We start from the raw sequence: 15,453 nt of genomic DNA, 5'->3' as shown, positions 1-15,453 counted from the left end.
AGGCTCTACCTGATAACTCCAATTCGTCCCAAATAAATCATATCCCACAGACTACCGCATATCTCAAACCCTAGGCGACCCTAAGATTTGCTCTACCCATATCAATCATACCAATCATAATAGGTTGCCTTTATGCATGCAAATTATACACAGAAAAAGATCAAATAGACTTTTGAATAAGAGATTCTACCCTAGGACCACAAACAAACAGGTTACCATTTCCTTAGTTTGAATCCTGACACACCCGAGAGTGTGCCTGAATCCCTCAAACCAAGGCTCTGATACCAAATTGTAACAAACCCAAATTTTCCAAATAAAATTTTCAGTTTTAATAATCCAAACATTCCCATAAAGTGTGAAGTAAAATTAACCACTGTTTTCAAAATTCATAACATTAACATTTTATTCAAAACATCAGAGTGTCCCATCAACACAAATGTCGGAGAGTGCACGTCGTGCCATCAAGCCTTGCCATTTCCCTTAGGCTCAGATGTACCTGAAACAAATCAACAAACTGTAAGCTAATGCTTAGTGAGTTTCCCCAGAGCATACCCCACACACAATCCACATAAGCAGATATCATATTAGCTATAAAAGCTACATATACCACATAATCCATACGTACAAACATATAAGGATGCCGTGGGCTCCTCCCAAGCTCTTACTCCAGGATGCCATGGGCTCCCCCACATGGTCTTACACCTAAGTGCCATGGGCTCCCCCATGGTCTTACATCCAAGTGTCATGGGCTCCTCCCATGGTCTTCACTTTAAAAACCATGGGCTCTCCCATATGGCCTTACATCCAAGTGCCATGGGCTCCTCCCATGGTCTTCCCAGCAAATATCACATCTATAGCCAGCATAATACTGGACATTACTAACTATCATACAACATATCTCTACAACAACGAGTATACCACATATCACAAAATGGACCCGCCTTTGTGCCTTAGACCTATTGGTATGGTGAGGAGACTCACTTCTCGAATGCTGAACCGACTAGCTAAGATCAGATATATCCCACACACTGCTCTAACTCAACTGCCTATAATCGACATGTGATTAACTTGTCACAATCCCGAAATACCATAAATACCCTCAAAGTCAACCATGTTCAACCCTGGTCAAAGTCAACCCTGGTCAAGTCTAGGTCAACGGTCAAGGTCAACAGTCCATGTTGACCTTAACTCGTCGAGTGCATCCAGTAACTCGTCGAGTTCCTCCAGAGTCCATTCCACTGAATCCCGAGTCAACTCGTCGAGTCACATAAGTGACTCGTCGAGTTCATCCAATGTCCAGAAAACCAAGAGTTCATGCAATCCATCACTCTAATCATTCCGCACTCATTCAAAATCACTAGAACGGGTAAACCCTACCCGACTCGTCGAGTCAACTAAGGGAATCGACGAGTTCCCTCAGTCCCTTTTGTGTTCAGCCCTTTTCATCGGGATCTAAGGTCCCAAACTTCAGATCCACCCTTCTTTAGTACTGTTACCATGTAAAGTTGCAAACTTTACGTGCATGCAAGGTCTTCCAAGGCTATAACATCAAAACTAAGCTTCGTACAAGGTTTTTGTGCATGGAAAGGGCCTAAGTTGGATAAAGTGAGCAACTTTATGTCCTTGGGACCTAGAGAGGTCCAGATCTGGAACCATATCCTTGTGATAAGTCCAGATCTGAGTATGACCCCATTTTGCACCAAAAGTGACCATATCATTCCATGAAATGAGATCTAAGCAAATAGAGATCAAGGTGGTAACTTTTTACCTCTAAATGCATGCTCACAACTAGTAGATGTCGGATCCTAAGCCTTCTCCTCTCTTCAAGCTCCTCAACCTTCAAGTTTCCTTCTTAAAAGCACAAGTTTTACTCTCTAAGACTCACACACACTCAAGGAAGCTCAACAATGCGGCTAGGGTTTCTTTCTGTGCTGTAAGGACGATAAAGGAGGCTACAAATGAGCCATAACTCCTTTAAATAGGGTGCAAACCCCTGAAAATTAGGGTTTCTCTCTACCGCACCTACTCGTCGAGTCGGGGCCTTCCGACTCGTCGAGTAGGGTTTAAATCTCGCGTCCTCATAACAGTCTCTACTCGACAAGTTGGAGCTCCCCAACTTGCCGAGTCCATGCACAAAACCCTAAAACTTAGATAAATTAAATAATACCTGGAACAGGTGTTACATGAAGGGTCTAATAGAAGAATTGACAATTCCGAAAAAGAGCATAGGAAACAAAGAGATAATGACATGAAAATACTAACAATGGACATAAGTTACATGACTGGGGAGGAGTTTGAATTTGCTTTGGCGATCAAATCCGACCTAAAAAACGTTATGTTAATGAGTTTTTTTAATCGTTTGCGTGTGTGTATTTTTATGTTTGTAAATTTTAAAATTTCTAGTTATTTTTTATTTTCTAAGTTTTTTTATGTTTTGTTATGTTTTTTTTCTAAGTTGTTTAGGAGTTTTTTAATGTCATGTTAGGTTTTTTTAAGTAATGAAATTTATGTTTTTTTAATAAAATTTAATTGTTTAATAAAATTTAAAAAAATTAATATGCTTGTCATGGTACCAACAAGTGTGTGGCAAGAAACCTTGATTTTGTAGTAAAAATGAAGTGGTAGTGAAGTGATGCCTATATGGTAGAGAAAAAAGTATGATAAGGTGGCACCACACCCTCTAACCGTAAATGATAGAAATAACATTTAAATGCGTCTAATTAAAGATGAGTTTTGGAACCGAACAGAAACTAAACCGGTTTGAAATTGGGATTGGATTTAACAATTTGCAAGAACCATGAACCGGACCATCTGGTACCCTTTTCTTGGTTATTTTTCAAAAGGAAACCGGTTTTTGTGATTTTGTAGAATAGATATCGTTGAAGCATATGGTATAATTTAATTAATAAAAACATTAAGACATTGAAACTGTATTGCCAATCTTTAATCAACTTTCAATAAAATGATATCGTAATGCTATTAAGTATATATACATTGAAATTGTGTTGCCAATACTTTCATTTAGTATTCCTATAAGAGAGAGATTGTCTTATAGGTGTATTGAGGTGGAGACGATTACTTGCCCAGTTTGCTCTCAGTCAGTTGAAACAGTTGATCATCTTTTCATAGGTTGTAGTGAGCTTATTCGGTTATGGACCTATATTGCTATTTTGTGGGGTTTCGATATTCTGGAGACATATTCGATTGAGTCCTTGATCTCCTAGTTGTTGGTGATTTTAGTGTCACCATGTCATTTTATGTAACTGGAACTAACATGTGAGTTAAGGGGCTTCATATTTGTACTCTAATATATGTACGGGTTGGTGCGGAGTGCACACATGTATAAGATCGAATTAGAAGCCGGTTCGATGACAAGTCAGGGTCCATGGTTTCCAAAGGGGCGGCACCCCTTTAGCGGGGTCTAGGGGTAGCACCCCTAGCGAGGTCTAAAGGGCAGAGCCCCTGGCTGGGGTCCCTCTAGTCATTATGGTAAAACTAACGAAACTCATTAGTTTTGGTAACCCTAAATCCTCATTAATCCGGATTTCCCTGACTTGCTTCCAAAGCAACTAGTGATGACCCAACCCTAATGAAACCCTAATTTCGTTTACTATATAAACGACTCTTCCTGTTGTGAAGTGATTATCCGAAAATTAGCTCTCGTTTTCTTCAAACTTTCATAGAATCTTTCTAGCAAATTGGCTTACAATTTTTGTGCCTAGAATCGTAAGTGTCCACTTGGATTATCCTAGGCTGAATTTCTTGCAACCCAGGCATAGGGTAGAAATATCAGTTCGGAAAGTGTTCTCACGATCCAAGTTGGTATCCAGATCTCCACCACAAACCCTATGTTTCCTACACTAGTCGGATGCAGTCAGGTTGTCGAGTGGTCAAAGATCGGTTTTATGGACTTCTTGTTGGTGTCTTTGGAATTTCCGTAATTCCATTATTTTTGAGAAGGTTTTACCGAGAAAAATTGGTATTTTTTATGAGGTGGTCGATAGAGCTTTTTTATGGATTTCCAATTGGTGTCGAAAAGCTAAGTTATTGTGGACTTCATGGCTCCATAATCCTGTTTTAGCTTCTTCTTTATTGTAATATTGTTTTTGTAGCGTCTTGCTAGTTTTTTAATAAAATTTTCGTCGTTCCAGAATATATATATATATATATATATATATATATATATATATATATATATATATATATATATATATATATATATATATATATATATATATATATATATATATATATATATATATATATATATATATTTCATCATTCACCCGTCAATTCCTAAACAAATACAATAAAGAGTTGATATTTTAAGCGTTTATCATTTGCAAATATGTTGAACTCGAGCTTTTTATGGCTTTCCACCAATACAATCCAATTGTTTATTGAGATAACATGTACATAATCCTAACCTTTGATGTAAGAGTTCATTTTTTTTTATAATAGTTCATTTTTAGAATAAATTATAGTTTTGGTATGGAACCAATAATAGCAATACACTTTAAAATTGGAACCAATATATAACATCCTAAAATTTAAGATCCGGTTCTTAAATTAATAAAGTAAATAAATTAAAGATGCTTATATAAATAAATTATTATGGGATAGTCATATCATTAGTTGATATGAAGTTTAGAAATTTAGAAATAAAAATAATAACATTTTAAACGTTAAAGGACCAAAAGTGTCAAGTTATAAAAGTGAGTTAACCAAAGTGGTTGACTCAGTTAATGGGATAGACTACAAAAGTTACATAATGGATGGAGAGGGACTTAGTATGTCCATCCTCAAAGAAAAGTAACACATATTGGAAGAAGGGACCATTTTTGCCAAAAATGTGAAGCTGGAGGGTAGGAGTTGTAAAATCAGAAAATAAGAACACAATTTCTTCTTTAGAACTTGGATCGATCGGAGAGGAATAAAAAGGAGGGAATGGAGATTTTCATAAAGATTACCTCCTAAATTCGATTCTTAGATCTTGGTTTTATGCCATTTTTGTCTGTTTTATCCCATTTCTTTGGAGTTCTTTAGTTTGGACAACCCCAAAGCAATATTCAAAGATGTAATGACTTATGACTTGTTGGTTGGTAGAAAAATGCATATGCTTCTCCTTTGAGTTATGCTTGGAGATTTGTTCCAATTGTGGTTAGGGTTTAAGATCTTAACATAATAAATGTAAGAAATAAATAAAGTTGAGAACTTTATCTATGCAGAGGGTAATCGATTTGAGCTTTAGAACTCTAAACTCAAGGGTTAAGAGCTTAATGGAATAAGTTGTTGAGGACGTTCACCACGGAGTGATGGTCTGTGTTCCCGCGTTTGTTTTGTCCTCTATTGACCACGGTGCGACCAAGGGGGTTGGCCCACCATGGTGGTCGATGGATGGTTAACCATTGACTTTGACCATTGATCGTTGAATTTTTAAACACTTTGACTTTTGTCCAAACTTTGTTAGAATCAAGTACTTTAGTTAGGAATGGTCTCGGTTTGGCATTAGGTAGTTTGGGTTAGTTGTTCCGTTGGTGAGGTAGTTGTTGGCTTTTATTGCGTAGTTCGGGTGAGTCTTCTCATTATACTATGTAGAATGCTAGATTATCTTTGTAACTCTTGCATGTATGTTATGCATGTTGGGCAGGGCCCGTTATGCATATTGGGCGGGTCCTATTATGCAAGTTGGGCGGGGCCCATTATGCAATTTGGGCGGGGACCGTTATGCAAGTTGGTCAGGGTCCGTTATTCATTTTGGGTGGGTCCCATTATTCATGTTGGGCAGGGCCCGTTATGTATATTGGGCGGGGCGTGTATTGGTATCGTGGTACCGTTGGGGACTCACTAAGCTTCATGCTTACGGTTTTAAGTTTAATTGTTGCAGGTATTTTATCAAAACATGGAAGAGCACGACGATTACACCGTATCCACTGGAGTTTCCGCACTATCATTTTATGATACTTTGATGTCTTTTTCAAAACTACATTTGAAACTATGATGATCTTTCTATGAAAAGACTTTTGGTTGGTTTGATTTATGTAAAAATGAAAATTTTACTCTATATTTTGGTGGCTGTTACACTGATCATAATAGTAGTACAAAGTGGTGTAGAATAGTCCTAACGAAGATAAATATCCTTATTTGATGATTAATCATTGACATGCTCCCAATCATTGACATGCTCCCACCTCGTTCTAGCTTGTCAAAGAAAGGCATTGAATTGGAATCCTTGATGTGTCCGATTTGCGATGTGGGCGTGGAGACTACTCATCATCGTTTTTTTTCAATGTCAAGTTTTGATGGATGTGTGGTGTGGTGTAGCATGTCTGTGTGATGTCATCTTTCCTGCGTCATGTTTTATAATCGAATGGCTTTCTTGGGTAAATGACTCCAAGTGGTCGACTATCAACAAAAGGCGGCTTGAGGTAATTATTTTGACTACAATGTGGGTGTTTTGGAAGCAAATGAATTCAGTTATTTTTTAGAACAATCCCTTTGGTAAAAGTTCTAGTTACTTGCTACAACTTGAATATTTGAATATATAGTTATTCGAATATATATATATATATATATATATATATATATATATATATATATATATATATATATTACATGATAATTGAAAACGGTTACAAACCAAGAAAGTTAGAAAAAAAATAAAAAAATACCTTTAGGAACTATTTACAAGCTTGTTATACTAGTTCATACTTTTTTGTCCCAAAATCCCTAAAAGCTCGACCCAGTACTCTTTCAAAATCGATTTCGTGCACCTTAGGGCTGACAATTTTCGACACGACCCGCGACACGACCCGCAACACGACACGAAATAAATGGGTTTGGGTTGAGTTTTTCAACACGCCAACCCGCTAACCCGCGAACCCGCCAACCCGTTTATTAAACAGGTCATATATGAGTTTCTCAAAAAATAAACGGGTTGACCCGCCAACCCGTTTATATTTTTAATAAAAAAAATTATTTTATTTTTAAATGTATTTATGTATCAAGTATTAATATTTAGTAAGTATTATATAACATATACCATTGATTCATAGACCATTTGATTGTTTTGACATTTTGACTCGTGGTGGATGGCTTAAGGTTGTAAGTCGTAACCTGTAATGCTAAGTTTGTAACATGTTTCTACGAATGTTTTTAATTTTAATTTAGATGTTTAAGACTTAAATGTCTAAAATTCAGATATGTTTGCATCAACCATCAAAAATTTATTCATGTTTAATTGTCAATTTTATTTATGAAATCTGACCCACGAATCAAAATCTGACCCACGAACCCGCCAACCTGTGAACCCGTATAAATAAATGGGTTGGCGGGTCATATATGGGTTTATGTTCCAAACCCGTCAACCCGTGACCTGTATATTTAAATGGGTCGTGTTTGGGTTGACATATTTTGACCCGCCAACCCGCGACACGTCAACCCGAACACGGTACGATTGTCAGGCCTAGTGCACCTCTATTTAGTGGTATAGGCCTAAAGTTCATTGTTGAGAATCTTCACGACTCCAAATTCAAATTTTCAAGTTTCTTTTTGTTTATATTTTTAGTGCAATATATAAAATCATTTTGTAAGTCTAGTCAAAGTTATTCTATTATAATATTTAGATTTTTAAAATCAAAAAACTTCCAAGGAATCCATAAATTCATAAAACACTCAAAGCACACCACTTAAACACAAAACATAAAACCACAGATAACATCCTAACAAATTATCCGGTTATTACACCATACTGAAAAACATCCAACACAAACTAAGACAAACAGTTTTACCTTCCAAAAACATAAACCAACACTCAAACTATACTTTATTCTTCATGAACTCCCTAATCCCAAACTGACATCCGGGTCACTCCCCCACTTTTTATCTGACTCTAGAGGCTCAATAACATAAACTCCGCCATCTGAAAGCCCCAATGCAACTTGATTCGGGTCAAATGGGTGAGCAGCAATCGCATGTGGACACACCCTTGAGGTAGTTGGGATATATGATGAAGGGCTAATCCGACATTTCAGCCTCAAGTACTTTGCATTCAGAACATTAACACTCCCATCATCAATGGTAACATATATCGATTTCCCATCACATGAATACACCGCATCCGTAATTGCTCCACTTCCATGTCGCGGAATCCACTGTAAAAATATGTTATTGATTTCATAAATATAAAAAAGAAGACTTCGGTAAAGCCTTACTGGCTTTTTACCAAAAAAGTTATTACGATTTTTTTTGCTGAGAAGACATTATTTTTAGTTAAGCCATTATTTACCAAACTATAATCGGTTATCGTGGCACATAATGACAAATTAAAAAATTCCAAATTATTAGCGGTTTTATGTAAAAAAATCACATAACAACTTTTCAACTGAAAATCCGAAATTTACCCTACAAGAATTACGCATATATGAAATAGTTTGACACTTTGACTGTTACCTGCATCAAAAAGTCGAGTTTGAATGGATCAGAAATGACGATTTGTGTTTCGTGAATAACCAGGACACGTGTCTGATCAGGGTTAAACTGTACTCGGGTTTCTGAATTGGGATTTGTTGTTCTTCCAGGAGGAGTTTGTAATAATTTGTGTGTATGTCTCTCCCAAGTATCGGTTTCCCAAACGCATATTTGAGCATCAGATCCTGATGAGACTAGAATGTTTTTATCCATAGAGAATGCAAGCCCAGTTACACTATTCTCGTGACCTGTTAGCTTTTCCAAGAGCTGTAATTTATAAAAAATTAAATGATTATTCGACTAATACATAAAATTTTATGTTGAATATATATAAACTATTTTTTTTTTGAATAATACCTTGTCAACACGAACATTGTAGATGTGAATTGAAGCATCCGACATTCCAATGGCGATAATGTTGTTGTCATGTGGATTAAAAACAATACATGTTGCTGATGGTGGTGGGCGCCCGAACCTTGTCATAGTCTGCATTCATTTATTTATGAAATACATGGAAAATATTAAATACATTAAACTTCACAAATTACAAAAATGTAATTATATTTTGAGTTTAAACTATTAATACTTCGTTTTTTTGCAGTCAAACCATAAAGTTTTGGACATTTTCTCAAAGTAAAAATACTTATCAGGTTTCAGTGTTAACTTTACATATAATAGATTATTCTGTAATTTACCCTACGAAAAATACTATTTACCTTAAATGTTGCGAGATTAAACAAGGATACTCTTCCACCTGATGCTGATAAAACATATGAGCTATTCTTTGAAAGAGCAAGACAAGAAATCGTATCATCAAGATTTGCATCTCTAATATCATTTGTCATTAGAATTCCACTAGAAGGTTGCCATAGATGTGGTAGAGCACTAGTGGTTGCCTATGAAAAAAAAACATTTGTAAAGGGTAAATAGGTAAAACCATATGAAGTTTAGAGATATAAAAGTTAAGTACTTACATTTCCTGCTATGTTTTGGTTGGTCCTTTCCCATTTCCATAGTTTGTGTACAGCGTTATAAGCAAGTGCAAGTATGGAAGTCCCACAGTTTGCATACATAAGCTTTAAAATCTGAAAACACAACAACTAAAAAGATTAAATTTAATAATAAAAAAAAAATTCTATTAAAGTCGTGATACTTGGGGGTTGTTACATTTTTTCACATTAAGACATGTAGGGGTTAAATGGTTGAACGGATAATTATGGGTGATAGTATATTGTGTAAGGTTTGTTTCTTTTCTAGACCCAATAAAATCACATAATGAATCTAAATGAATTTTCACCCTTACATTCCAAAATACAAATTTCAAAATATTCATCAAATTTTATGATATTCATAAAGTGTAATGTGAGAGGAGTTGGGAGGAAAAAAGAAAAATGACAAATAGGTAAAGGTTAGTCTTTTAATACATTATGCCATTATGCCAAGTATTTTGGCTTAATTCAATAAGTTATTCTGTTAAGATTAAGTCAAAAAGAAACAACCACTTACTCGAACTGATAACATATTATCAGGAAGCCTTATGGAACGAAGTTGTGAAGGTTCAGTGATTTCTTTTGGCCTCCAAACACCGGAAACTTCCATATCATCAGGGTTTCTAGATCTGACATCTGGCATTTTCCGGCGATCATCATTGGATCTTATAATCCGAACACCTTCTGTATTCCCAAGTATTTTTATACCCTTGTCAGAAGTTGATACAGCCAAAAGTATCCCACCTTTGTTGAACCGAATACACGGTGACGCCTGTAAAATAAATTTAAAAACAATTTACGTACCAAAGACATAACTAAAAAAACGGAAATTAAAAAATGTTAATTACCGGTAATCCACCCTCTGCATTTGTAGAAGTCAAAAGATGTTTATTATCCATGTCCCAGAATTTAATAGAAAATTCATCTCCAGCTGCTAATAATTTCTTGGTTGTGTCAAATTGCACAACACCTGCAAATTGTTTCCCGAGACCATAATATGTTCGTTTCACAATACCTTCACTGTCGTTCCATTCAACAAGGTATGATTCCCTGTCTTTGCTAAAACCACATGTGAAAAGCCTACAATTTTAAAAATTATATATATAATCAATAAAGTGATCCTTAAAGAGTTTAGTACAATAAATTAATAAACATAATAATGAAGATGTTGGGGTGTATATATTATATGTCATATGTATGTACCTCAACCCATCTTTGCTATATGCCATTCTTGTACAAGTGTAACCTGGTGCATCATAATCTAGCATTGCACCCATGTCATCATATAACCATGCCTTGATCTTTCCATCAATAGATGTTGAAAAGATAAACTAGCCAAGATAAATACTTCAAATTAGTTTGTTTATAATATAAAGTTAAAATTATACAAAGGCCATTATATTTTGGATAATTTTTCACCGTTGTTTTATTTATTCCAACTAAATCATGCATGTTTGATCTCTTTTTTCCAACTTAACCATTTTGACCTGTAATGCTTTACATCGATGATTTTGTTTATGTGGCATTTAAAAAATTGACGAGTTAGTTATTTTAAAGGAAATTTTCAAAAAAATAAATAAATAAAGTATTTTGGACAATTTTGCAGTTTAACCACTAAAACTTTTTTTTTTTCATTTCGAATCATTATATTTTTGGCGTACTTTGTGACTTTGAGTCGAGGCCCAAATAGATTTCATCTTCGAAAACATCAAAAAGATGTAAGTGATTACATGTCGGAAAAAAATAATAAAGAATTAGTTATAGTTTTCTTTTACTAATAATAATTGACACGCCATTCTTTTGGTCTAAAAAAGTTACATAAGCGCTCAAATCTGATATAACAAGTCAAAACTGTTAAATTGGAAAAATGTCTCACACTTGTGACTTGTATGATTTCATTGAGATAAACAAAATAGAATAGCAATGGTTCACCCCAAAATATATTGGCTTTTATAAAATTTTCCATTTATATAAAGAGAAAGTTTGGATTTGATACGAATATGAGATACCTGAATGTGTCCCTTACGATGTGGGCAGACAGAATAGACGGGTGCATCATGACCTTCAAAGGTGTGTTCGTTGGCACCTGTTGCAGCATCCCACACCTACAAATTTGAAGAATTATATTCATGTAACTAGTATAATCGTTTTAAACTTGTTATATATTGTGTGATGTGTGAACATTCAAGTAAACAAACCTTAATCTTCTTATCATCTCCACAAGTTATAAAGGATAACTTCTGGTTTCGAATGGTGAACACAATATCATTAACATTGCCAATATGAGCCTCTATCTGAATTAAATTAATTAATAATTAGTACATAAAAGAAAAAAAAATAACTATAAATTAAATACAAGTAATATTATATATAATGCATGCACCTCAAGGTGATCTCGTAACTCATCACCAGCACGATATGAGTACACGTGTACAATGTGCTTGGAGTACGCGACACCTGTTACAAAAATCCAAATACATTACTCATTAACTGAATTTTTAGTATATACTATAAAATTATATCCTTAAAAGGAAAAAAAAAATTTGTTTTTTTTGGTGCATACCCAAAAAAAGGCCATCTGGACTCCATGTAACACGGTTGACTATGACTGGATCATTGGTCAAAGAAGCCTGAACACATATAACAGATGACATTAAAAGGATTTATAAAACTATAGTAAAAGACAAAATGAGGTGTTAATCTATAAGTCAATGGTCATGCCTGAAGAGACATTGAACATCCCATGATGTTCCAAACATTGAAACCTCTAAGCGCAATTCTCAACTTGCTAGCTACCTCCCAAATGGAAATATCACCCGTTTTTGTTCCGACTGAAAAAGAAAAAAAGGAAAAGCCACGTGGAAAATGTAAATTAAAATAAAGAAAATGGAAACTCAAAAAACTTGAGTTATATGATCTATATATGAAGAACAAACCTAGAAGCACAGTGGGGTACTCGGGGTGAAAATCCATGGTGTTCACATCTGAACCTTGATTTATAGTTAAAATTACAGTCTTGGGTAAGTCATCATGATGACGTAAGCCGTACACATGGGTTTGACCAGGACGTGTGCCTGATGATGTGGCAAGATTATTGTTCTGCAAAACTCGATGCGTTAGGAAAATCTATGAGACAATATATATATATATATATATATATATATATATATATATATATATATATATACAGTGAAATTTCAATAACAGTGTGTCTAACATGTACATTTCCACAAATGGTCTCCAATGATATATCAATGATTATCTTTTATACCTATTAAGAAATATCCTATTATTTTAATTGATATGTGTTTATGAAAATGTTTGGATGTAAAATATTATTTCTTTTAGAAGAGTTTACTTTTGTTAAAATATAAATATAGAACGTTGTTTGATGTTTTTGTTTATATGTGCTTTTTGTTTACTTATAACACTTTGTTTTCTGTTTCTATAAATAGAAAATACCTTTTTGTTTACATAGGAAGCAGTTTTCTAATTTTATACATCAATATAAAACAATACAAGATATTACTTATTTATACATAAAAGGTTGTTTTTATAAAAGGTTTTAAAAAAAATATGTTTTGTATATATATGAACCATTATTTTGTTCGTGTATAAATATAAAATATTTTTCATATAAATATAAGACAAATCTTATAATATAAAAGAGTATCCATATAATAATATATTTATAAAAGAAAATTTTGTAATTAAATAGCTATGATTACAATTTAATTTTTTAACTTAATTATAAATTAAATATATTTTATCTATGAATATGAATATATTTATGAAATAAAAAACCAATATGACAAAATAACTGAACAAAAGATATGTAACAATGTAATTTACTATATAAATAACATATTCATGTAATAATATAATTTAAAATAATAAATAGGTGGGGCATAGTAGTGACTTGGCATTTAAAAGACTTTTTGCAAGAATTGATGGCCATGCCACGTCATCATTTTAAAGACATATTACAAGAAGTTTGATCGCATGGGAATTGTGAAAAAAAAAAAAAAAAAAAAAAAAAAAAAATCTACCTCCTCTGATATCCCAAAAGGCCTTGCTCTCCTCAAGGTATGCTCAGAATCTACAATTTCATATTTAAATATCAATCTATGTATAAAAAGAGACATTATCAAGATTCAAGACACATGATTAATTAATGTTACCTGAAGTGTTAGCAGCAAGAAGAAGAGCCCTTGAAGAAACAGGTTGGTGAGTCAAAGATGATGTGTTGACTGCTGCTTCTAATTTTAATGGCTGAAAGAAGAAAATAATAATTTTTCATTAACAAATAAACAAAAATTAATGGTAGCAATTAATTGAGTTTTAACTTAATTATAAAAGTTAAAACCAAAACCTACCGTTTGAAAACCACTTGTTCTAAGCAAGGAATTCACAGTCTCATTGGTCACGTGAGATGAAGCTTGAGCAACATTTGTTTGTTGTCCACAAACATGATCAACAAAGAGAGTTTTGATATCAGGATTGGATTTAGGGTTCTTGCAAAGCTGATGTTGCCAGTTTAGGCTGCAAAATTGGTTATAACATATAATTAGTAGATAAACAAAGATTAAATATTATTATATTATCATTATTATTATAGTATTTGTTTATTAATTACCTCTGATTGACTAATAAACGCAACCTTGAGTTCTTGAAATCAGGAAATTGACACTTATCTTTCAAATGTGGGTTTGTTTCAATCAGCTTCTTGAGCTCATGAACCAATACAGCCCTTGCTGTTTTCGTATCTGTGTACTTAGAAAGCTGTTGATTCTCCCTGGAAGAAAATATATATATATATATATATATATATATATATATATATATCAAACAGATTGTATGTATGTATGTATGATCCATGATTGGTGTTATAAAGTTGAAAAGTACCTAAAATTCCCCATAGTGAGAAGAAGTGTCATATCCTTGAACAGATCTTCATTGAAGGTTTTGAAAACTTTCAGGTCTTTGTTTAGAATGTCCACAGCCTTAGCACGATCCTTTCTGTGATCATCAACCAACAAAATTAAATATAATTAATAGAAAGTCTTCGAGTCAACTATTAATGATCAAAACAAAAATTAGATCTTACGTACGTGTCTAGAGCTTCTAAGTATTTCTGTTTACGAATCTCAAATAAGATCTTCACTGAAAAACGATTATCATCAACTTGTACGAAAGGAGACAAATACTTCTCCAACTCATCCCAATCTCCTTTAGTAACAAGCTCTTCAACATACTTGATATTACAGAATAATCCAGACTCCGATTCCAACCTTCATTCGTAAAAAGAAAAACTTGAAAGCTAAAAAAATAGTAAATTTAAATTTCAACAAAGGATTTGTAAGTTACCTGTGTCGTGTTTCCTTGAAATTCTCTTCATCTAAGAACTGAAGTATCAGAAAAACAAGCTCTCTCGGCAACCCAGAAATCATGATCTCCGTCTATACCAATCAATTAGGGTTTGATCAACACTATTATAACAAAAACAAAATTGAATTGAATAAATTTATGAACAGCATGTGTACATACTAACAAGAAGAAGAAATTGAAGAGAAATTCATAGTTTTCCGTACACCGATCGAATACTAGCTAAAGGTTTACGCATACATACACGTAGATAGATATAGAGAGAGAAACTAAAACATGGAGAAAAGGATTACCAGAGTCGTGATCGACGCGGAAAGACGGAGATGGTTTTCTTTCTTACTTTCTCACTCTAGAAATTGTAGAGAGAGAGAGAGAGAGAGAGAGAGAGAGAGAGAGAGAGAGAGAGAGAGAGAGAGAGAGAGAGAGAGAGAGAGAGAGAGAGAGGTGTATCACAACTGTGAGTGAGTTGAGGTTTCGGGGCAGTATTTATAAAGTTTTTTTTGGGATTTGTAAAGGTTGCATTCTCTCACGCGCCTAGGTAAAGTGTTAAAAACACGTATTGACAAGGGAAGTCTAGTTATACACGTGTCGCGCAATAGGCATGTCCGTG

General features: G+C 34.0%; 1 protein-coding gene and 1 long non-coding RNA gene across 2 annotated transcripts; both read right to left on the bottom strand.

The window, feature by feature from the left end:
- Positions 1-7,678: 7,678 nt before the first annotated feature.
- Positions 7,679-14,915, bottom strand: LOC145105464 (topless-related protein 4-like). The gene is made up of 13 exons (XM_079042564.1): positions 14,826-14,915; positions 14,570-14,749; positions 14,364-14,477; positions 13,508-13,583; positions 11,468-11,563; positions 10,662-10,789; positions 10,307-10,538; positions 9,976-10,230; positions 9,444-9,554; positions 9,186-9,365; positions 8,827-8,955; positions 8,452-8,736; positions 7,679-8,153 (listed from the first exon to the last, which is right to left on the bottom strand). Exons 1-13 carry the CDS (start codon positions 14,906-14,908, stop codon positions 7,833-7,835), a joined length of 2,190 nt encoding a protein of 729 aa, XP_078898690.1. The 5' UTR covers positions 14,909-14,915; the 3' UTR covers positions 7,679-7,832.
- On the bottom strand, positions 13,640-14,237 carry LOC145168671 (uncharacterized). The gene is made up of 3 exons (XR_013741994.1): positions 14,095-14,237; positions 13,835-14,000; positions 13,640-13,730 (listed from the first exon to the last, which is right to left on the bottom strand). It is a non-coding gene; the product is annotated as an uncharacterized LOC145168671 (long non-coding RNA).
- Positions 14,916-15,453: the final 538 nt, after the last annotated feature.

Source organism: Lactuca virosa, chromosome 4, assembly GCF_052849685.1.
Source record: "Lactuca virosa cultivar CGN04683 chromosome 4, Lactuca_virosa_CGN04683_v6, whole genome shotgun sequence".
NCBI lineage: Eukaryota > Viridiplantae > Streptophyta > Magnoliopsida > Asterales > Asteraceae > Lactuca > Lactuca virosa.
This window is presented reverse-complemented; position numbering and strand designations above follow the sequence as displayed.

Coding starts and splice junctions, on each gene's coding strand:
- LOC145105464 (XM_079042564.1), bottom strand. CDS start 14,908: ATGATTTCTGGGTTGCCGAGAGAGCTTGTTTTTCTGATACTTCAGTTC. Junction 14,478..14,569: donor TACTTAGAAGCTCTAGACAC/GTACGTAAGATC, acceptor TGATGATCACAG/AAAGGATCGTGCTAAGGCTG. Junction 8,737..8,826: donor ACAATGTTCGTGTTGACAAG/GTATTATTCAAA, acceptor TATAAATTACAG/CTCTTGGAAAAGCTAACAGG.